Here is a 25,217-nt window from a genome sequence, read left to right on the forward strand (position 1 = left end):
CCCTCAGAACAGGCGCCCCGAACGACCAGAGGAGGCACCACTTCAGCAACCAGGATATTACATGTTTTGATGAGGAGTTCCTGTATGAAGGAAACCCCCAGGGGGCACAGGGAGAACATGCAAACTCCACACAGAAAGGCCCTTTTGACGACCCCACCCGGGCGGTGGGCACTCGAAGACATGCGGACGGGCACGCACTCCTTCAGCGCTCACAGCGTCCCAGGTGGGAATTGAACCCAGGACCTTCTAGCTGTGAGGCGACAGCGCCACCATGCCCCCTCGCAGTAGAGTATACAATGATTTCCGTGACCCTTTGATTGGAATGGAATGACCTGCCATGTTACCTAAAGATTATCATTAAGTACATTACAATTTAGTAGTATTCAAGATATACTTCAACACATTCTCTTTGTGTAAGTATTAGATAAGTCACAGTTGGACTTTTTTTTTTTTGCTACTGTGTCAGCTAGATTGTGCAAGACAATGGTGCTTTGTGCTTTCTATTTTTCCTCCACAGTGAGTGCGTTTACATGCACACAATAAACTGATAACTGGGAATAATCAGTTTATGGCAATAATCTGATTTCTGCGTTTACATGCACTTTAATAATCCGACAATAGTCGGATTTCTCTCCAGAAAGGCGGCAGTAATTCCGCAATAAAACAACAGAATATAGTTGCAAAATGCAAAATCATATTTTCCTAATTTATTTGTCCAGCGCAGAGGATGGTTTAGATGAAAATTAGGTTGTGTATCTCATCTACTTTACTAAAATTGGAATAAGAGTCGCTTTGGAAGTGCATCTGTCAATAATATTTCCAACTTTACCGAGCACACAGCACAGAGGCAGGCAGGTGAGGTGAATTAAGCACGTCAAATGTTCATGACCCACAACGTCTGTTGAATTGAAATACTGTAGCCTACCTGTCAGAAAAGGGACAGAATTTTTCACGGATATTAACGTTATGTGTGTGTTGTGTTTTGAACGACTGAGTCTGTTGTCCATAGGCTACGTGTTTTTTTTTTTTATCTGTCATCTGAAAAAAATCGTCACGCACAGATCACCTTGGACAGTCCAATGCGTTTTATTAATAAATTTGTCATTCTATTTGCAATCCGAGACAAATATTCGTCCTCTCCTGTAGAATATCGACATTTCAACATGATAGTGCAGTGCAGCAGCGGTGCCTGTTAGGGACACCGGCTCTGTGCGGGGAGAGAGGGCAGAGCTCCCCGCTCCGCTCAGCCAGGGGCTCCGTGCACTTTCATCTCGCCAAGCCGGCTGTGGTGCGCTGTCGCCGGGGGAGAGGGAGGAGAGAGGGGCGTGTCTCTCCCTGCCTCTCACGCGCTCCTGTGCATCTCTCTCCCGCAACTCGTACATGCGCAGATATATAAACCCGAAAGAAACCCGGTTAAGGTGTATACATGCAGAGAGAAGACCGATTATTGGGCAGAAACCTAGGTGTGTTAATCGGTTTTCTCATAACCCATTTATGACTATAAACGGATAAAGCTTATCAGTTTATGCTGTTTACATGGCCACTTGAATAATCAGGTAACTCTAGAAATCCGCTAATAAACAGTTTATTGGTGTGCATGTAAACGCACTCAGTGTAAAAACAAATCATGGTTCCTCTTTGGTCGAGCCAATGATCCAATTATTTTCTCTATCATTTCTCAGCAGGTTACCGGACATGTGCTTGACTACATTACATGCTTTGCAACACCTTGAGGTCATGTGGTTAATGGTCACCTGTGTTGTCCAGATGCCAGGGATCTGTTGCGGCAGACATTGGTGGGATGGTGAGAGGCGACGCCCCGCAGTTGGACTCCACTAGTTTTCCCTGGTAGGACACGAGCGGGGCGGGCTGTCTGTCCGGCTGTCCGGCGGTTGGCGCTGCCTGGGCCTGGACGGTGGTTCTCAGCGCAGACTTGAGGGGCGCTATTCCGTTGAACGTCACCCGTGACAGGCACCCGACGAAGCCCGGGCTGTTGTAACTGTCGATGAGCACCGGGTCGATGTCACCAGTTTCTGTGCAGAGACACGGGGAGGTGGAGACAGAGAGAGGCTCACTAGATGGTTTTGATCGACACATCTTTTCTGTTATTGACAAATATCAACACAAGTGTATGAGCTGTTAACAACAATAATGCTGTTTGAGTTGATATTGACGAAGACAGTGGGAGAGAGAGAAAGAAAGAGAGGGAGATAGCACAAAACATTTGTTTCCCTTCGTCTTAGGACGTTATTAACAATTAATGCAACTAGAGAAGGACACAAATTCTGGAGTCTGGAGAGGATGTGCCATGGGGTCTGGAGAGGATGTGCCATGGGCACACTTTTTTTGGGTGTGACCAAACACATGCCAACTCATGTGTGTTTAGCTTTGCACGCTGGCTCGAGACGATTTTTTCTCTCTGATTTTTCTCCTATTTTCCCCCCAATAGAGTACCGCAGGAATGGCATATTTTTGTCGGCTAGTCATGCTAGTTCCGGTTCCCAAGTCTAAAAGTCAATGGGATTTTGGTTAAATTCATGAAATAAGGTCTGTGGTTAACAAAGGTTTATGAAACAGCAAACTTTGTGTTCAGCAAGATAATCTTCACAAATGAGGGCCACTTTATGACTTTTTTTTGTGATCAATTATTTTAATTTTTATATGTCATATATAATAAAACAACGACAGTCAGAACACTTCTGATAATATAGAAACATAAACATTACACCTGCCATGAAATACACTGTACATTACTTCTTAAACTAGGTGAAGGTATACAATATTCAAGATATACATACAATAAATATGGTCACCACCACAGCATCAAAAGTAAGAATAAAACAAAATTATTAGTGAAGGCAAGATTAAACGGAAAGAAGAACGCATAGCCCATGCTAAAATAAAAGATAAATACAATATTTCTGTTCGGATTGACCCCACCCACCCACCTATCTCACCCATCCCACCCCCCCTCAACCCCAGAAAGACCCGATATCAGCAACTAAACAAATGATTTGATGCACTTTGTCATTGGAGCATCCCAGAAGTCTATGTTTGGAATTTTAGCATCGTTCATTCTCGCAATGGATCCTTCAATAGACACTATACAAATGAGAGCAACCATTCACGGTTAGATAAGGTATGGGGAGGTTTCCATCTACAGAAGATCCTTTTCTTTGCTGCTGTAAGGCCTGCTAACCACAGCCGCTTCTGTGATACGGAAAGATCAACATTTTCCATCTTTTATGACTTTTTTGAAGCACTTTCTTTAGATCGCGATAGAAAAACACACATTTATGTTTCCTCTGTGTGTGTGTGTGTGTGTGTGTGTGTGTGTGTGTGTGTGTGTGTGTGTGTGTGTGTGTGTGTGTGTGTGTGTGTGTGTGTGTGTGTGTGTTATTGATTACTGCCAGGAATACAGCTCAGAGGTATTATATCTGATGCACTCGCTGATGGGAGCATCACAAGCTGCTTTGTATACAATGGCAGCGAGGCATAAACAGCCCACAAGCTTCTTGTTGGAGTGATGTCATAAGGGAGCTGATATGTATTTAAAACAACAGAGGTCAGTGAAAAGGTCAGTGTTAGAAATAAACATCACATATTGAGATGGACTGTGGGGAATGATTTGAACCCTCACACGCTTCTTCTTGATTGGATCATTCTAATTGGGTAAGAAGGCGGTGGCTATGGAGGAGCAGGGATACTGTAATGTACTAACACAGTTAACGCTATCATGTTGCCAGAACCGCTCCTGCACACTGAGCTTAAGCCGTGTAATCCCTTCTGTTCATCTGCCCGGCTGCTAAAAGGGCTTTCCATACCAATCAGCACAGTCTGGCAAACAGTACCATCAGGTGGAATGTGTTGGTCTGTTGTAATCACAGCGTGTGTGGAGAGTGAACAAACACTCGTCCATTTCTTTACAGATTGTAATAATTAAATGTATCATTGCATTAGACTGCATGTGCACTACAATTTGGCGCTGCAATGTTGTCGTGCTGCATAATACTGCATTTTGTCATACAGCACCTGAGTGACCACACACACACACACACACACACACACACACACACACACACACACACACACACGTGAACACACATCCACACAATCTCACACACACACACACACACACACACACACACACACACACACACACAGTCGGTAACAACAGTGACACTTCAAGGTCGCAGAATGGTTAATGGTAAATGATAAATGGACTGCATTTATATAGCGCTTTTATCCAAAGCGCTTTACAATGTGCCTACATTCACCCATTCACACACCGAAGGCGGCCAGCTGCCACGCAGGGTGCTGGCACAGCCATCGGGAGCAATTTGGGTTCAGTGTCTTGCCCAAGGAAACTTCGATATGCGGAATGGAGGAGCCGGGGATCGAACCACCGACCTTCTGATTAGTGGATGACTCGCTCTACCTCCTGAGCCACAGCCGCCCTACACAGAAAGTGTAGATTGTGTCGGTCTGTCACCAGGGTGACCAATAGCAGCACATGAATAATTCATAGGTTGGGGCAGCACACAGACGCATCGGGTAAGAACATATTTGGGTTGAGTAGATTTGTTGGGGGTGAGGGGGGGGGGGGGTGGATGTGATTGCAGGTGGCAAAATAAGAAATGAGTTAAGGACAGAGAAAAGAAGAGAAAGAGAACTGCAGAACAGAGAGTAGAGAGGGAGGGTGTGGCTGCCTCTCCAAACGGGGTCTGGTGATGGGAAAAAGTGAGCGAGAAGAGGTGTGCGTGTGTGTGTGTGTGTGTGTGTGTGAGTGTGTGTGTGTGTATGGGGCGAGTGGGGGAGCAGATATAGAGCAGAGGGAGAATGAATGGGGTGATGAGAGAGCCGCTCAGATGGTGGGGCGGCCGAGGGAGGACGAGGGTAGAGATCAAAAGCAGTTCCATGGCAACACATGGAAGGCGATGCAGGGGTGAGAGAGAGAGAGAGAGAGAGAGAGATGGGGGAGAGTGTTACTGAAAATCTCCCCCAATAGCATAGGTGCATGTACACTACACACACGCGCACGTATATATACACACACACACACACACTGCCTGCCTGCCTGCCTGCCTGCCTGCCTGCTAGGGTTAGTGAAATACACAACACAGCTAGAGTTTAAACTATGTGAAGCTAGCCACTCACTTCCAGGCCTTCAAAATAAAAGTCTCCATATTTTGCAAAAGATAAATACATTATACATTATATATACTAGCTAGATAGCAATTTGTCCACATTAGCAAGCAACCTGACGATATAACATGGATAACTTTAGATACATTTATAATTTGATAACATTAGATAACGGTTATCTAATATTGACCATCATTTGACTGTTTTGACCAATATTAGGTAAAGTGTTTGAAAGTGCGTAACATGTAAAGCCCAATTTATGCTTCGTCTGCCGACACTTTTGAAACGGTCGCCGACAGAAATGAGGACTTGAGTCGACACTTTCAAGTGTCGGGGAGAGGTGTCTGCTACCTAGTGAAATTTCTAGTGTCGCTGAATACGTCACATAATGTCGCGCAAGTGTGATTGGCTATATAGACGGGCACGCGCAACTTCCTTGTTTTAGTTTTCGCTGAAATGAAATTAATGAACGTGTCCCCACTATTTGTATCAGCATGTCCTTGATGTATGACTTCGTGAAAATCACAAAGAACACCGTGACCAACTTCCCAGAGAGAGAGGAGGTGAGTTGTGTGGTTGTGTGTCATTATATTATATGCGGCTGCAGTTACATCTTGCCTCCGACATGGGTTCACTGACAGCATTCCCTCTCTTGGCTGTCTGCACTAGTTCTCTGCCTCCCTCTGTCTATAGCGTCAAGTGACCGTTGAGCCGAGGAGAGAAGCATAAATGCAGCAACATGAGCGACACTTTATTTTTCATCTGTGACCATGTGCTGAGCCGAGCGACACTTTCTAATAAGTATAAATTAAGCTTAAGGGTTCCAAAGTCGCTTATAACAGAGATTGTAATTAAGTGCTTATAATCAGCAGACATGACAACTCTGACTTGCGCATGTGTACGTCTAGACCTGCACCAGCTTCGCACATATGTCTAAAACTGCACCACCGTCTAGAACTGCATCAAGGGGCGGGCTCTCCGGCTCTGCAATTCTAGGCTATGTATCGCAATATTTTTGCTTAGTATGCAAACTATGAAAAAAAAAAGTCTCTACCTTCCAGCTTTCACCTGCAGTTTACCCTGGCACACTCATGCATGTACACACACACACACACACACACACACATGCGCGCGCGCGCACACATACAAGTATAGTTACCTGTGCTGAGGTTACGCCAGTGCCTGAATGCAGTCAGTGTGTCAGACAAACCTGCTTCCTCGCCTGTTCTTCCACTCTCTCTCCCTCTGTGGTCACTACTGTGTGGATCTCCTAACACACTGTCACATCTGTGTGTGTGTGTGTGTGTGTGTGTGTGTGTGTGTGTGTGTGTGTGTGTGTGTGTGTGTGTGTGTGTGTGTGTCTCTCTCTCTCTCTCTCTGCACTGCAGTCCCACCCCCCACTCAAACGCTGGAGAAAACCTGGAGTCTGGAGCGACGCAGACACAGATCAGGAGTCAGCGGTGCAAGTAAAACTACTGGTTATAGCCAGAGAGGACAGAATGATGTCATCATTACACACACACACACACACACACACACACACACACACACAGACCTGCACCCTGTTGCAGGTCAGACCCAACCATCCTTTTGTTATTGTTGTTGTTTTACTTTGTTTTGTTGATTTAGCGTTAGTGTTCGTAATTCACACTCCAACAACCGGGAATTATTTAACCATCTAAAGTTTGACCATGTGTATTATGAGTATATTCACTTTTATGTCCGTGGCAAGTTTAATTCTGACAGACATTAGGCACCTGTTTGATGGGTGTGTATTGATAGTATTCTGTCACATCACCACACGGCCATCTTGGTAGGAAAATAACAGGTCAAGTGACACAGCCAATGAGCTGTGTGTATTGTAGCGCCATATTGGTAGGAAAAATGCTTGTGACATCATCAGAATACTATGAATGTACTGCGTGCTCTTGAAGATTTGGAAAATAAGGTTTTTGTGGCACTTTTTTAACCCATTGTTACAGCCCGGCTCTAAGGAACAAAGGAGGAGTGATACACCAAAGTAAAAGTGAAAACGATGATTCATTAAAGTCGAACTGAACCCGTTCATCACGTGCGTCGCAGTCCGTTTCAGACTGAAAACATAATTTGTCTGAGATGACAAGTTGAGAGGCGGGTCATAGTATCATGTCGATGATTTGATTTGACAATTCTGTCGACTGGCTTTGGCATTGGTCAATCAGGGCGTGTTCCACCCCCAAATCGAGTGGGATTCAGCGTGTTGTCATGCTACGCGAGTGGGATCCGCGGAGTACCAGGCAGCCAGCTGCTTCGTGCGGAGCGAGCGGACAATCCGATGCATGGGTGCTGCCCGCCCGCCTGGAATCTCCGAGGGCAGACCCCTGACAACTACGCTCTCAAGCGTGCGCCCTTTACGCTATTTCTGTAAATACGATATCCCTGGAATGCGAGTTTTAACGAGCCAGTTACATTTCTTTGCATTCTTAGAGATTATAGTTTTTGTTTTTTGTTCATGTTTCTAACAATTGGCCAAGTTAGTACTTAGTTTATGGGATAGGAATTCTGCCAGATGACAGGCACTAGGCGCCATTTTCTACTTCATTTGGAAGAGAAAATTATCCTGAAATGAAGATTTAATTGACAGCTGCATGTCGTGATATGATTGGTTGAAATGGGGTAGAAATTTGATAGTACTAAGTGACGTAGCAAACTGTAGATTACTGTTATCAATGAAATCTTGAAAAATTAACTTTTGATGTGAAAAAGTGTGAAAAACTAAAGAAATTAGATTTTTGTGATTTTTTTTTGCATACATTATTAAATAGGTGCACCGCATATCCAGGTATTTGAACTAAAAGAAAAGTCATTTTTGGGTTCAGCTCGACTTTAAGTAAAACTAAGAAGTAAACAACACAAACTAAACTACTACAAAGTAAAAGAACAGAACAAACGGTGCACACAGGTGAGGAGGGAGATAATTCACTGGTCTGCAGGCTTTAAAAGAGTACACAGGTGCAGGTGCACTCAATCAGCTTAATGACCCCAGGGGTGTAGTGGAGGGTAAGCGCAGGTGCCCAGTTTACCCACCTCTTTGAAATGAGGCAGAGTTTACTCACCTATGTATTTTCAGATCAACTGTATCAATCAATGAGGGGAGACAAGGTGGGTAAACTAGTCAACTTGGATAGTTTACCCACCTGTGTATTTACCACTACACCCCCTGAACGAGCCCATCCACCAGGCTGCTGCAAGACAGGGCCAGTAGAGTGGGAGGGTCGTCACACCATTATAACTCAAAATGCTATCTATATTACATTTTTTCCAAATACTATACATTAAAGCAGTGCTTCTCAAACTTTTTCATGTCAAGAACCCCTAAACTGACACACTGACTGACAGACACACACACACACACACACACACACACACACACACACACACACACACACACACACACACACACACACACACACACACACACACACTTACTGTGGCAGTGAGAATGGAGTTGGGAGTGTGTCTGCTGCCCTGCCTGATGTATGACTCACCTCCTCCCATCTATTCTACTGGGAGGCAGAGATCTAGGAGCAGAGACCCATAGGCAATACATCAGGCTACAGTACACACACACACACACACACACACACACACACACACACACACACACACTGTACTTACAGTATCTAGTGTACTTACAGTAACCTATGTACGGATAAAGACACATATTGCATTTCCCTCACACAGACAGAAAGCACACACACACACACACACACACACACACACACACTACACTGCATGCTGTAACATAAACCTACAGAGCATCAAGTATAGCAGAGGCTGTCAACAGCCAATCAGCAGAGAGCTTTAGCGATCACAGCAGCATATAGCTTGTGCTGAATCATTCCTGTGCTTCATGATCAACACACACACGCACGCACACACACGCACGCACGCACGCACGCACACACACACACACACACACACACACACACACACAAAACAACAGACACTGTGAACGTCATGAACCTGAGACATGACCGGCCCACCAAGCAGCCTTAATGGACACTATGAGAAGATAGGATGATGATGATGTTGAAATCATGCAGACGTATTGAGATTTACTTGCTGATAATGTAAAGATGACAATGCACTTACTTAGGGACCGTATTGAGATTTACTTGCTGATAATGTAATGATGACAATGCACTTACTTAGGGACCGTATTGAGATTTACTTGCTGATAATGTAATGATGATAATGCACTTACTTAGGGACCGTATTGAGAGTTACTTGCTCATAATGTAATGATGATAATGCACTTACTTAGGGAACGTATTGAGATTTACTTGCTGATAATGTAATGATGATAATGCAGTTACTTAGGGACCGTATTGAGATTTACTTGCTCATAATGTAATGATGATAATGCACTTACTGTACTTAGGGACCGTATTGATATTTACTTGTTCATAATGTAATGATGATAATGCACTTACTTAGGGACCATATTGAGATTTACTTGCTGATAATGTAATGATGATAATGCACTTACTTAGGGACCGTATTGAGATGTACTTGCTGATAATGTAATGATGATAATGCACTTACTTAGGGACCGTATTGATATTTACTTGCTCATAATGTAATGATGATAATGCACTTACTTAAGTCAAGTCAAGTAAAATTTTATTTATATAGCACCTTTCATACACAAAGGCAATTCAAGGTGCTTTACAAAAAAATAATCGAAAAAAACAAGCAGCAAAGCAATGCACATATAAAAAACACATAAAAAACACAGCCGACAGTTTTAGTTAAAATATATACTCAAATTAACAAACATGAAACATTATTTCTGTTTTAAATAAGTTACAAGGCATTCTTCAGTATTATTATTACATGTACAGTCCATTTGTTGGAAATGTACAGGAAAAAAAATTAAAAATTACAGGCCGAGAGAGGCAGTAGTTTAGTAGCAGTTAAAAGCAAGAGTAAACATAAAGGTCTTTAGCTTGGATTTAAAAATAGGCAGAGTAGGGGCAGATCTAATGTGTTCAGGGAGTTTGTTCCAGTTATGAGAGGCATAGTTAGGGACCGTTAGTTAGGGACTTAGGGACCGTATTGAGATTTACTTACTCATAATGTAATGATGATAATGCAGTTACAGGGACCGTTCATACTGTAATGATGGTAATGCAGTTACAATAGCGGCCTTTCAACTTCAAATAAGACTGCACTCGATGTTTTGTAGTGTTGATACAGTATGATTCAAAGGCCCATCAAACAGTGTATTTCATAGGGGTGGGAGTCACAAGTTTAACAATACAATATTATATTGATTCTTTGGACAACTATGCGATATTTGCTGATATCACAAAGTCTCCCATGATACAATTTTGATTTGATTTGAATTGATTTAAGGGCCTGCAATCAGTATGAGACAATATCATAAGCCCACTTAACACAATAAATTACATTTATATCAACTCACAAAAAGCAACTAAAATGTGATTTGACAATTTTATTCCTGAGCTCTTCCAGACATTTAAATGAAAAACAATAGATCTGTTGTTTACTATACTGCCAAAATTCTCATGTTTAAGTGCAAATGATTTTGAGTTAATGTAACTTAAAGAGCCCTTGATGACCTTTCAATTATGAACATAAGCCACTATGCATCATGACCTTGGATTCACAAGGCATACGACGATATGGCAATATATATATCGATGTTTTCACTTTCGATCGATACACAATAAGATATTGACGATGTGTATCGATGCATCGATGAATATAGATGCATCGTCCCACCCCTAGTATTTCAGTTGTTCAAAAATTCTATTGGTTCAAACTGCCTATATTTCAGAATAGGACGCTGGTTTGTTTAGGTTCTAAAACAGGGGTTTTCAAAGTGGGAGGCAAGGCACCAGGGGTGCTCCAAACAGTTTCAGGGGAGGCTCAGTGAATGGAAGTGATAAGATATACTCCATTAGTTATTACATTAGTTATCAAAAGGAGATCAAATACTGTAGCCTAAATGTGTGCGACTCCCAGAGTCGGAAACAAACAAATGCCTTCAGACAGACCTTTTTACGTATTATATTTGATGTAGTTTGAAAAAGCAATATCAGGCTATCTTGGCTATTATTGAGTGTCTATGGGATCAAATAACATAATCATGATCCCATAGGCATCTAGGAATTGAGCGAAACTGAGCAAGTCAACTTGGGGAGGGGGGTCCAGGTCTTTGTCCGTTTGTCCGAGGGCCAAGGGGAGGCCCGCAGTATCATTGTGTCCTATTGAAAGTTTTTGCTCCAAAATGTGATATCCACTTGTCACGACTTAAGTATAATTAAATTAAATTAAATGTACAATCAGGCCCCAATTAAGAGGGGTGAGCTGTCACACCCACACAGGTGTCACAGATTTCATGATTGGCCTCTCCTCAGAGCCCAGGCAACTCAAACAACAGGCCATTGGTCTGATGGGCTAAGGGCTGTCACACACTTTTTGAAAAATGTAACATATCTCTTATGTGACTTTTAACAGTATTAAAAAGAAATTGAGAATTGTAAACCGTAGTAACTTCATTGCAGACTGTTCTCCATATTTTATTTCAAAATATTGATTGATGAGCTTGCAGTAATGATGATATTTATCAATATATACTGTAGCATCCTGGAAATCTATGTACATGTCCAGAATCAGCAGTCTGTGAGGTGAGAGAGGAGACATCTCTCTGATCTGTGTGTGTGTGTGTGTGTGTGTGTGTGTGTGTGTGTGTGTGTGTGTGTGTGTGTGTGTGTGTGTGTGTGTGTGTGTGTGTGTGTGTGTGTGTGTGTGTGTGTGTGTGTGCGTGTGCGTGTGCGTGTGCATGCGTGACGCCAAACACAGAGGCTCTGTCTAACTGAAATAGATCATCTGATAGCTCAGCCTTCTGAGAGCCTCTCTTGTCTCTCCGGTCCCGACGCAGAACGGGAACAGATCAGATGAGTTGCTCCTTGTGTTCTGCCTTCTTTTGTTGCTTCTCTCTCTTTCTCTCTCACTTTCTGATCACACTATCATCCCTCTCTTTTTCTCTCTCTCTATCTCTCATCCTCTTTTCTCCTGTCTCTTGCTGTTTTGGTTTTGCGACCTCGCTACCTCTTTTTGGTGCAGCCGCTTCTATCCGTGACGTGTGTGTCCGCCTGTGTGTAGCATGTAGTCTGGGCACCTTCCACCCCGCTTTTTGTCATGGGGGCGTAAACCCCGGACCCAGAATTAACACCGGATGGCAATGCGCCTAACAACGTCTTTGTTGCCGTTAGCTTGACGCGGTGATGTTACCTAAACTAGAGTCTGATCAAAACAAAGCTAGCGTTACATAAAACAAAACGTTTATGCAATATGGCATCTCCGCCACCACCGCCTGACACACCGGTCAAAACGGTGAAAGTGGATTCTGATACTTGGGTCAAATTGTCAAGTTAATGTGAAAGTTGACGAGCTAGAAACGCTGCCATCCGGTCTAGGGCGGGCTCTAGGCGGGAACCAGTAGGGTGACAAAATCAATTGTGGGCGGGAGCCAGGCTCTTTCTCGCCGAGAAGAGCCTGGTGACGCGAGGTTAGTAGCATGAGAGGATGTAGCCAAGGCCCCTCCCCCCAACTCCACAAGCGAGCAAATGGAGAGAGAGAGAGAGAGAGAGAGAGAGAGACTCCAAGCCGGTGAAACACACACACACACACACACGCAAACACACATGGGCCGGTTCTCAATACCAAGAATGCATTCTTGTTCTTGTGTTCTTGGGGAGAACGTTCTTGCTAGTCGTTCTTGGAAGAATGCACTTGCTAGGTCACAAGCACACATGACACTGTTGGCAGTTTGAGACGATGCGTTCTTGAGGGTATTGCGCAACACCAGCGCAGAGGCCGCCTGCAGTACTACAGTACACAAATAAAAAGCTCAGCTGATGTAGATGCAGCCAATTGTGCTCTGGAGCTTTTTGCCATTTTTCGCCATAAATGTTCGTAAAGTGGCACTTATTGAAATCTACTACCCTGCTTGTAGGCATCAAAAGTAATCAGAAATTAATTTAGTGATGAAATAAAACTTTAAATTGTAAAAAACCTCCCGGAGCTTATGGCGTCTTCTCTGCTGCGTTCTGCCTCCGCTTATGCCGAAATGAATGCTGGGATACGCGCCTTGCCAAGTTGACACAAGTCACCACCGCGAAATGTGAACTTTGCATTGGATACTTGGGCAATGCGATACACACACAGATTAGCCGATTAGCATGCTAAACTAAAATATATGGATGTAGCCACTGTCATCTTGGTTTTTGGACACCTGTTTTGAAGCCTCGAGGTTGGAATTTTTCCCCATTGCCATCTTGGTTATTTGCAGCCAGACATGATGTGAATTTGGACAAGAAGAGCTGCTGCGTGGCTTGCTATTGCTCTGTGATGGCGAGCTGCACGATCACTGGACACCCTGGTGACCTGTCAATCACGCCCAAAAACCTAGTCTAGTTTATTGTCTGTTTCACACAAAATGGGCCCATAATTTACAAAATGAACATCATGCTGTATTGAAGAAGTATTGAAACTGCCAATTGAGACCATAAACCCATGAGGAAAGTGTTTGGCCATAAGTGAGAAGTACGGTCATTTTCCCATTCACTTCCATGTAACCGGACTTATGCAGCCAGTGGAGTCGCCCCCTGCAGGCCATTTGAAAGAATGCAGCTTTAAGTTACTTCCACATTGGCCTCACAAACTGAGCTATGAGCTAGCTCCTTGTTTGAAATATTGGAATCAGCATGACTTGTACTTGTTAATGAAGCACCGCTTACTTCAAAATCTGGGTGTGGTTTTTATCTCAGTCTATACCTACAGTATGTCTCCCTTGTGATATTCACTGCAATATTCATTAGCTACTTATTTATTTGACCTTGATGTTGTGTCTATTTACGTGTTGTGTCTATTTACGTGTCTATTTACTGGCTGTGAAATACACATACATGTTTGAGGTAACTTTGTCCTGTGTGTCCTTCAAGCATCTGTACTGTGTTAGTAGGTAGGGCAAAGATGGATGGCTTCTCTGTGTTCTCTGTGTGTGTGTGTGTGTGTGTGTGTGTGTGTGTGTGTGTGTGTGTGTGTGTGTGTGTGTGTGTGTGTGTGTGTGTGTGTGTACGTGCGTGTGTGTGTGTGTGTTGCAGTGTTCCCAGGGGTTCTTCCGGTGCGTGCAGCAGTCGATAGTTGTGGCTAGTAAGTGAAGTCAGCCATTACTTACTAACACGTTGCAGTGCAGGACAGAAAGGATGATGAGAGAAAAGAGAACAGAGCAGGATACAAAAGAAAATGACAGAATAGAATAGAACAGAACAGAATACAGAAGAATAGAACAGAACAAAATAGAATAGGAGAGAAGAGAAGAGAAGAGAAGAGAAGAGAAGAGAAGAGAAGAGAAGAGAAGAGAAGAGAAGATGATGTTTACATTAGGATTACTAGCTTCAATCCTGTTCATCAAGCTAGAGCAAGAAGCAAATGTCAAGGCAGGATAATCTCCCGTCGGGAGCAGAGTATAAGTAATCCTTTCAATTACAGAAGCCAATAAAACCATCGACCTATAACAAGAGGTTCACCATCTAACGGGTTCATCACAACTACCAAGGAGAGTCTGAGTGGGCAAAGCTTATAGGCTGTAATGGAACTTTCTAATCAATTTTAAATGTGAAGGCTTAAATTGATAATTAGCAGTTAAATGCACAGGGAGCTCTGCTTTTAAATGGTGTTATAGTGTAAAAGTCCCAGCAGTCACAAAGTGATATGCAGGAATCACATTTTAATTAGCCTGAGTATAATATCAGTCCCAGTCTGCGTCATTATTTCAGTGGCAGCGTTTCCTGCAGCAAAGGTATAGGGCTCTATTCTCCCCCTGGCCTTAGGCGCTAAACTGGCCTTAAACGCAAAAAAAAACACGCTTTACGCCTGCCTTCCGCTGACTCGGGAAGATAGCGTCATGTTTTTACGCCCCGAAACGCGCTTTACGCTGAAGAGGCGTGTCGCAGTGCCAGAATAGGCCAGGATGGGCGTTTCGGCCTCAAATACCAGCCTAAAGCGATCTTCCCAAAGGGCGTTCATTCTGCGGTTAACACTTTTCAAAACCAGGCCTTATTCAGTGCACCACGGCACGTTGTGTGCCTCCCTCCCCTACCAAACGCCACACACAGACACACATTTGCATCTCTCCCAGCATGCATTGGGGCTTAATACATTTTGACAAGAAAAAGCAACCAAATCAGCCTAAGTAGGCTAAGTGGTAGATAGAAATAATATTTATGTTAACACAACATGCAATTCTAGAACATTTCAATATTGGACAAAATAAAACATAAAAATCAAAACACAACCCTATGTGAAACATACATGTAATCCAGGTTGTATATATCCGTCGCAAATATAACGTGTTATAGTTGAGTGACAACCGTAACAGGTTGTACTGTGATGTCCACTCCAACAAGACTTAAGCTACTTTCACACATGAACTCCGGATCAGGTGAGGGTTGCTCCCCACTGAGCCTGCCCCGGATGATACGTGAAGTGTGGCATGAGGCATGTTGCATTCTCACATGAGTAGCACCTCTGCAGAGTTTGTAAAGTAGAGGGGGGGCGGGCGGCGGGGGTGGGGGAATTTGGGCATGACCACACAATGGGGAGTTGTGAAAACTAAAAATACATAATAGGCGATAACTGCCTAACGTTCACGGCATATAATCGTTTGCGCATAACGTTAGTAATTCATTAAACAACCCTACAACTCACGCCAGATGCATCGATTTCCTCGAGTCGCAAGCACTACAAACAAAACAGGTCTTTGCTATGTTCAGTCCTAAAATGCATCAAACCTACTAGAATTATACAGAATACAGGAAGCTAGACATTTTTACCTTCAAAATAAAATAAATGTTGTATTACTTAGTAACAAAAAATCAGAATGGTCGACTCACTACGGGTTAAAATTGACTTTTCGAAGGGAGCAGATATTCTTCCAGTTTATCTCCGTTCTGTATCTTTCGAAACACACACAAAAAAACATTACACGTGCATTTACTTTATTTAATTGCCATTATTGCGAAGGTTATACCCGGAAGTTTTCGTTTTATACTGCCTGACTTGACGCTACTTGGAATTTAAATGTGTGTGCTGTGCGAAGCAGACATGAAATCAGATCAGAGCCATGAGCCTTTCAATCCAGCAACATGTTGGCTGTCGCACACGGAGCAGGTTTGAGCTTCATTTGGAAACCTGAGACGACATGATGTTTTTTTTGCTCGCTCATTCACATCGACTATTTATATAATAATAATGTCACGCCGGCTTTCTTGTCTCTGTCGACTCTTCTCGTCCTTGGCACCCCAATGGTGGAATGAGCTTCCACCTTCGGTCAGGACTGCTGAATCACTGCCGATCTTTCGGAAAAGACTAAAGACTCACCTTTTCAGGCTCCATCTGGGCCATTCTTGATCTAACTTCTTTCTCTCTCTTTCTATTAATTAAAAAAAAAAAAAAAATCCTAAACTAAACTCGTACCACTGTTCCTTCAGAATTTGTAGTTGTCATAGACTGTGCTCCATAGTTGATTGCTCTATTGCTGACAAAAAGTGTGTTATTGTAAGTCGCTTTGGATAAAAGCGTCTGCCAAATGACGTAATGTAAATGTAAATGTAATGTAAATGTCCTCATGCACTCACTGACCTGGCTACTTCACGGAGCTCTGGAGGGGGGGGGGGGACAATCCGCTCCTGCGACTACGGCTGGGGGTACACTTCCCTCCATCTAGGAGGAGGCTCGCGGGAGCGCGCATGAGCCACGAAAATCTGTTTAGACCGCCATACGGATGGCCTCTAGATAACTCCTGAATTCCAGACATGTGTGAAAGCAGCTTTACTGTAGCTTACTTGACACGTACTTTTTCAACAGAAACACATTTGCCATGACTTTACATAATGTATATTTATGTCGCATCATTTAGCCTGTGCTGTGATGTGCAGGAGCAGCAGGTAGTAGAGAGCTGCAAACCCGAGGGTACCCTCGCGGGGCCCTCGGGCCTGCCAATACGGGCCGAGGCCGGGCTCGTTTTTTATTTTATTTTTATTCATAGGTCCGGGCCGGGCCGGGGTCGGGCCGTTTCAATAATTAAATTAAATAATGTTGTATTATTCGCTTGATTTTACACAGCAGAGCAGTCAGACAAAGAGGAGTGCACAGACACTCCCCCAGCCACACAGTCACACACAGACCCTCACGTGATGTTAGTCTGCCAGGACTCATGTCATGACATGTAGCTTTCCGCTCAGTCAGCGACAGACAGCGTGCTGTCAGTGTGTAAAAAACAACGAAACAAGCGTGTGTGCCGCGTGTCCATCGGTGTAGAGCAGCGGACTGCTCCCGAACAGAGAGAGAGAGAGAGAGAGAGAGAGAGAGAGAGAGAGAGAGAAATGTCCGTACAGCAGCGGACAGAGAGAGAGAGGCTGCAGGAGCACGCGCAGCAGCTGAGGAACAGAGAGGGGGAGAGATGTGTCATTATATCGTAATATTGGCTTCGGGCCTCGCAACGGGCTCGGGCCAATTAATTTAATAACTCATCCGGGCTGGATCGGGCACGGGTCTGCATGTCACGGGCCGGGGAGGGCTCGGGCCGAGATTTCAGGCCCGCGCAGCTCTCTAGCAGGTAGCCTACAAGTTATAAAACTAAGCCTGCCCTGAATGAGCCGAGTGGGGGTGCTTGTTCACTATTGTGAACGTTATGTGTTTACAACATATAAAGATCATGGAAGTGGATGGTATCAGGAATGTCACCCATAGTTAACGTACCCATAGTTAACGTTCTATAATGTACAGGGAGACCATCAGCCCTGCTGAACAGATCTGTATTTGCCTGTAGGTTGAATCGTTTTATTCAGGCTATGATCTGTGATGCGCTGAGATATCCAAATTGGCATGAAGAGATGACAGCATGCAGCCGCAACCGGAGTTACCGGACTGGAGTATCTCGGTGGATCGGGACCTTGGAAGGGAATAATGTGATTGGTTTACTGGAGACCACCAATCCAACACTTGTGAATAATTCTACGCTTAAAAAGGCATGGTTTCTCTTTCTTTAATGTTAGGCGCCTTCTCAACACCATGTACACAGATCACAGTAAGACCAGCGGTGCAGCGATTTTGTCACTAGACGCACAGAAGGCGTTCGATCGGGTTGAGTGGCCTTATATGTTTGAATCACTGCATAGATTCGGATTTGGTGATTCATTCATATCCTGGATAAAGCTCATATATGCTAGTCCAACATGTTCAGTAATAACCAATGGTGATAAGTCAGCCAGGTTTCCATTACTCCGCTCGGTGCAGCAGGGTTGTCCTCTCTCGCCGGCCCTTTTCGCCATTGCGCTTGAGCCCCTTGCCTTAAAAATACACGGCCATCCAGGTAATGTAGGCATGAAGGTCGGAGGTATTGAGACGCGCATTAGTTTGTATGCTGACGACGTGATATTATACTTGCATGATTCAGAGAAATCGATACCCCCTCTCCTAAAATTAATCACTGCCTTTGGTAAGCTGTCCGGATACACAATTAATTGGACGAAGAGTGACTTTATGCCTCTCTCTGATGTCTTCACTCCCGGTTTCCTGGAAAATCTCCCATTCAAACTAGCAAAGGACCACCTCACCTATCTTGGCTTGACCATACCCAGAAATCGTAAACTAATATTTAAGTTGAATTTTGGTGATTTTGTTTCAAGACTTAAACAATGTATAGAAAATTGGAAAATTCTCCCCTTGGTGCATGATTGGCCGTATAAACTCAGTTAAGATGGTTTCACTCCCCAGGTTCCTCTATTTGTGTCAAAATCTTCCCATTTTTCTCACGTCTGCTTTCTTCAAAGAGCTGGACTCCATAATTCTGTCCTACATCTGGAACTATAAGAACCATAGAATTTCTAAAATTAATTTACAAAAACCTAAATCTGAAGGAGGGTTAGCCTTACCAGTGTTCAGGCACTACTATTGGGCTGCTAATGTTAGGGCTCTGATGTTTTGGCGGCAGGCGACTTCTGTTAATCTGGCTCCTGGGGCCCCCCGGTGGCTGAGGATGGAGGCCAGCTCTGCTGCAGATTCTTCCTTGTCAGCCTTGTTGTTTTCTAAGCTAGAAAGGCCCGGGGCTCTAACAAATTTAAGCTTTCTTGTAAAAAAAACTCAGTCAGAATCCTAGGCCAGGTTCGGAGAGTTATGAATATACCTGATGTCTCTGTTCATACGCCAATTTGTTTTAATCACAGTTTTTTGTCCTCACGGTCAGACAGAAACTGTCATGCCTGGAGTGAGAAGGGGCTGGTTTCGATCCAAGATTCATGACTTTGAAGTAATCCCAAATGAACATGCCTTTTTTGATGTTTTGTTAAGCCCCCCCCCCCGACTCCAGGCATCTTATTTCTAGATTTGTGTGTGTATTTGATGGCTGCACCAGAGCCCCTACTGAGAGGATAAGAGAGGCGTGGCAGGAGGAACATGGTGTTGATTTATCAGAATTTATATGGGACAGGAGACTATCTGTGGTCCAACTCTGCTCAATCAACAGCAGACACCAGCTGATCCAATTTAAAGTCACTCACCGTCTTCATTATTCAAAGTCTAAACATGATTGGAAGTTGGAATAAGTTGTGAATAACTTCCATGATTGGAAGTTGGAAACCCTCATTTGTGTTTTGCTTGCAGCTGTGTTTATTCTGCCTTTTCGACACAAAATGGCCCATATGAGAAGGGTCTATTAGTCAAGATGGTACTGTAACCGGATTAGATGAGTAACATCTGTGGTGGCTCACTAACCTAAATACCTCAAGTAGCATGTGCACACTTTATGTGCCATTTTCTATGTGCCATATTGGTTTAATAGGCATGGGTAACTAGTTTGCATTGCGTTTGAAAAGTCATTGAAAAGTCAAAATTCATACCAGTTTACTTGTAGACTATACCTGTAAGGGAACGAGTGCAAAGTCACGGTTTGCAAATACATGAAGGAAATATTTGGAGCTTTCTAACATACTTACTTGCCAACAGGCTGTGCAGATATTACACCATTAACAGTATATTAAATCTGTCCCAGAATGTGGTCAATATGCTCACTCCTCATGTTGCTTTTGTCCAGCAGATGTTGCAGTTATACCCTGTGTTCAACAGAGCATTGTGGTCACAATACGATGAAAATGAACACATAATAGTAACTATTAAAAAGATGTTTTAGCGTTTTACGTCAAGGCAGAGTGCTATTTTGTAAAGGAAGCTATCTTTGCTAGTCAAGTGCTACAGGAAAGCCTGGCAGTCCTGCACCAGGCTACATTTTAAACTTTCAAAATATGATGGTAATTTAAATTGGCAAGGGAATTTACACCCCTGACCTATTTGTCCAATCCAACACACATGCACACGAGCAACGACCCCCCCCCCACCACACACACACACACACACACACACCTGGTTTCATGTGTTGCACCAGTACCACTCCGTTGTCCTCTGGTGTTCTCTAGTGGACACACTGTGTCATTACAACCTCCTCTGTACAACAGCCCATGTTTGTTGTGATGAGTGATCTCATACACTAATACGCTGCCTCAGTTTTGAGAGTAAGCTTTAAGACTTTCAATGAGAGGAATATGGTAGAATAGAATAGAATAGAATAGATCCTTGCCATCCAGATGTAGAGGGAAACATAAAAAAACGACTAACGTTTTGACGCACACAGCATCTTCATCAGAGTCAAAACTGTTTTTGACTAATGAAGACGCTGAGTGCGTCGAAACGTTAGTCGTTGCACCTATTAAACCTTTTCCAGTGAATTATGTGCTCCAGTGTCCTCTTTGGGTTCAGTCGCTGAGAAGTGGCCCATAGAACTGTTTTTTGTTATATACTGTCCCCTCTGTAGAGGGGCTTGAACGCAAGAGACTCCTTCTACATTGCTATTGACAAAAATCTTCAAATAGCATTGATCTTGTTTTTCTTGTGAATATCAAGTTTTTGTGTGGCTTCAGTAGCATCTTTCTTGATACTACTGTACTTGACTTAAATACTTCATTTCAGCTTAGGCAGGTAACCGTGGCCTGGTCCAAACCAGACTCCTTCACTCTTTGACCCATGATGGGCCTAGCAAGTAAACTGGGTTGATATCAAATCTAAGCTGAGCGGGTTTAGCCCTTTTACCTTTTGCCTGGGGGGTCAGCAGCACGAGAAAAATCCTGAATCCGGCAACTACAGTACAAGTTTTTGAAAGGTCATGAGCCAATTTTTTTTAGATGAACTGACAAACTCACCAAAAACTTTGCCCAAGAACAGCGTCTTCACAAGGTTGAACTGTGTGTCTGAGGCGTCTGGTAGGGTATAGCTGACCGGAGGGTAATGATCCAACTGAGACAGAGGGAGGAGGAGGAGGAGGAGGAGGAGGAGAAGAGAGAGAGGGAGAGAGAATATTAGTATTTGCATTTTAAAGAGAGTGTCTGTCTAAAACCACTGACCACAGCGTTTTCAAAGACCCGATCGAAGATCTGCATCAGCACATTAACCAGAGTACACAAGATGATGAGGGGGAGATTGTAATTCATTGTCAGACACACAGACAGTACTGTACTGTACCACTTAAAAATGTCCAATCAGGCCAATCAATAGTAGCCAGCAACCAGAGAACCAAGACTCAATCATGATGTCATCAGATAGAAAGTCTGGAATTACTCCATACGCAATGGAAGACTGATTTTGTGGACCCATGGAAGATTTGAATATCCTTATCCTCGGAGAATCCACCTACTCTTCATACCATCATTCCCAAATTATTCTCTACAGACTATGGGAATAATGCATGGGAATCCTCATAATGAGTTCCAAATAACAACCAGGACATAATTAGCCTGGGTAAACCCAGCCCCCAGTGACCTGCTCTCAGACAGACCCTGCTCACTAGTCACAAGGTAGTGACTGAGAGCAGGTCTGAGAGCAGGTCACGTGGGGGCTGGGTTTACCCAGGCTTAGGGATGGGAATCGAGAACCGGTTCTTGTTGAGAACCGGGTCCCAGTGGATCAATTCCTTGGAATCGTTAGCCAAAATCCTTAACAATTCCACTATCGATTCCATGCGCGATGACGTCACACGCTGCGACACGCACGCAACGCAGCCTTGTTTTGTTTAGACCGCAGCCACCGGTCTAGCCACCGTCTAGGCAGAAGCAAAACAATGACCACAGTGCCACTTGCAATGCTTGCAAAACCTCTATTTCGTCAAAGGGGGGAAATACTAGCAATATGCAGAAACATTTGTCCACACAGCATGCAATAATTTTGGAGGAATGTCACGTTTCTGATGTGCTACGGAGTGACGATAACGTGGCTAACAGCAGCGCGGCTAACGTTAGCGCTCCTCCAGACCCTGGCTATTGTGTGTTTATTGTTTGTGCCATTTGTTTCATTGCGTAAACCAGATTTCACTATACTCCATTTCCATCCATTTAATTTAGAGGATGATGACGTTCAGAGTCAGACTGGTTCAGAGGCTGGTAGTCGCTCTGGGTCAGAGGCTGCAGCGAGTACGTCTTGTGCTGCGCACTTCTAGCCCCTCCATTCACCCAGGCAGGGAAGAGTAAAATGACCGAGGCGAGGGTAAACGAATGTCACCGAGCAGTGACTAGTTTGTCTGACATGCCAGCTAAAGTAAAATGTCAAAGTTGCATGTTGTCATTCTAACCACTAGTTCTGTTTCATTCATTCCCACTATATATTTTCTATAGGGAGATGACAAAGATGCTCAACCCAAAATACAAACCCCCAAACAAAGCCAGTTTAACAGACACTGATCCCTGCTTGGTATGGGATTGAAAAGAGCAATCTGATCTCAGAGCTGAATAAGAATACATAATTATAATGATAATAATATAAAAGAAAATTAATGTTAATAAACCTGTTTGTACTCCTTTTTTTTTTTTCCTTGCCCAATGAGAAGATTCAAGATTTTTTTTTTTTTTTTTTTTTTTATTGTCACTCCATGGTACAAGTACCACGTGTGAAATTCTTGTGCAGTGGACTCCGTTTACGACATAGTACAAATAGGCAACAAGCAATAAGTAATAGGCAATAAGAAATAGGCATCAATAGCAATAAGACAGCAATAAGGCAATAAGAAATAGGCATCAATAAGCAATAAGACAAGTCGGTGGCTTATACGACAGTGGCATATTCATTGCACATAGGTGCACATGTCATGTGCATACGTTAGACGTGTTCAGACATTCCAAATTCGACGTTTTATACATACATGTGCAAATAGCATGTACCTTATTAAACATACACTTAAATTTACAATTAAACGTTAGGCACCTTATTAAACATACACTTAAATTTACAATTAAACGTTAGGCATCCGTAATAGTAGCAGCTGCAGTACAGTACGGTACGACTACTGCACTATTTTGTGCATATTAAGGAGTCTCGTGGCCTGCGGGAAGAAACTGTTCCTCAAGCGATTTGTGCGTGTTTTTGGAACCCTGTATCTCCTCCCTGAGGGTAGCAGGGAGAACAGGCTGTTGTGCGGATGGTTTGTGTCTTTGATGATCTTCAGGGACCTCCTGAGGCACCGCTGGTTGTACAGTTCGTGCAGTTCTGGCAGTTCACCTCCTGTTACGTGCTGGGCCGCGCGCCTCACCCTCCTGGTGGTACAGTTCCCGTACCAGGCGGTGAAGCCGCCTGTCAGCAGGCTTTCAATGGTGCCTCTGTAGAAGTCCCAGAGGATTTCTTTCCTCAGCCCGAATTTCTTCAGGCGCCTGAGTCCGTGTAGTCGCTGTTGGGCCTTTTTGACAACAGTGGTGGTGTGGCCGGCCCAGGTCAGGTCCTGGTGGATGTTGACTCCCAGGTACTTGAAGCTGTCCACCCTTTCCACCACTGTGCCGTTGATGGTGATTGGGGGGTGTGCGCCCCCCCCTCTCCTGTAGTCTACAATGATCTCCTTGGTCTTGGAGACGTTCAGAGAGAGGTGGTTGTCCTGGCACCATTGTTCCAGTACCCCCACCTCCTCTCTGTAGGCCGTCTCGTCGCCCCCCGAGATCAGCCCCACGACCGCTGTGTCGTCTGCAAACTTCACAATTGTGTTTGAAGTTTGAGTCGCCACGCAGTCGTGGGTGTAGAGGTCGTACCAGAAGGGGCTGGAGACGCACCCCTGGGGCGCTCCTATGCTAATGGTCAGTGGGGAGGAGGTGAGGTTGCCCACCCTCACCACCTGGCGGCGGTCTGTCAGGAAATCCAGGATCCAGTCGCACATTGCCGTGTTTAGTCCCAGATCCCTGAGTTTGCTTACCAGCCTGGAGGGTACTATGGTGTTGAATGCTGAGCTGTAGTCCACGAACAGCATTCTTACATAGGTGTCCTTCCCCTCCAGGTGGGACAGGGCGGTGTGGAGCACGTGTGCTACTGCATCCGCTGTGCTCCTGTTGGGGCGGTATGCAAATTGTAGCGGGTCGTGGTCCGGGGGGAGTGTGGGGCGGATCTTTGATATGACCAGCTTCTCAAAGCACTTGCTGGCTATCGATAAGAGAATCGATAAGGAATCGGATCGATAAGCAGAATCGAAAATGGAATCGGAATCGCTAAAATCTTATCAATTCCCATCCCTACCCAGGCTAGGACATAATATGTAAAAGAGAACATAAAAGCAAAACTGGACAGACCGGCCATTTTCTGTTCAAAATATTTAAACACATTCCCTATCCACGTATTTCATTGCTGAATATGAGTTACAGTATTAGAATTTATTCCAATAGCTTAGGTACTCACACATGTCACACCAGGCCAAATGACTAGAAGCAACTTCTCATTTGGAAAGTTGTTCTTTTTTGGTTGTTTAATTTTCCTTTTTTTGTTGAGTCAATCTAGTGGCTGATGAATGTAAAGTGAAAGATGATCTTCCATAATGATCCTGCAAACAGAAGCACTCTCGCTCTTCATTAGGACGACTGTAGATAAATGATCACAGTCATAATTAACAACTGAGAGAGAGAGCGAGACTGTGGAGAGACTGA

The 25,217-nt window shown here is 44.0% G+C and overlaps 1 protein-coding gene across 1 annotated transcript in view; it reads right to left on the reverse strand.

Annotated features, from left to right (window-relative positions):
- The window catches only part of LOC310772489 (contactin-associated protein-like 2), a gene marked incomplete at both ends in the record, with an annotated part of 736,946 nt that overhangs the window by 12,713 nt on the left and 699,016 nt on the right, over nt 1-25,217 (reverse strand). Inside the window, 2 exons of the mRNA XM_083632310.1 lie at nt 1,755-2,033; nt 21,474-21,567. Of these exons, the coding sequence (XP_083488436.1) occupies nt 1,755-2,033; nt 21,474-21,567 (373 nt within the window). The remainder of the gene's footprint in view (nt 1-1,754; nt 2,034-21,473; nt 21,568-25,217) is intronic.

The sequence above is a fragment of the Poromitra crassiceps genome, assembly GCF_964638095.1.
Source record: "Poromitra crassiceps genome assembly, chromosome: 2".
In the NCBI taxonomy this organism is placed as follows: domain Eukaryota; kingdom Metazoa; phylum Chordata; class Actinopteri; order Beryciformes; family Melamphaidae; genus Poromitra; species Poromitra crassiceps.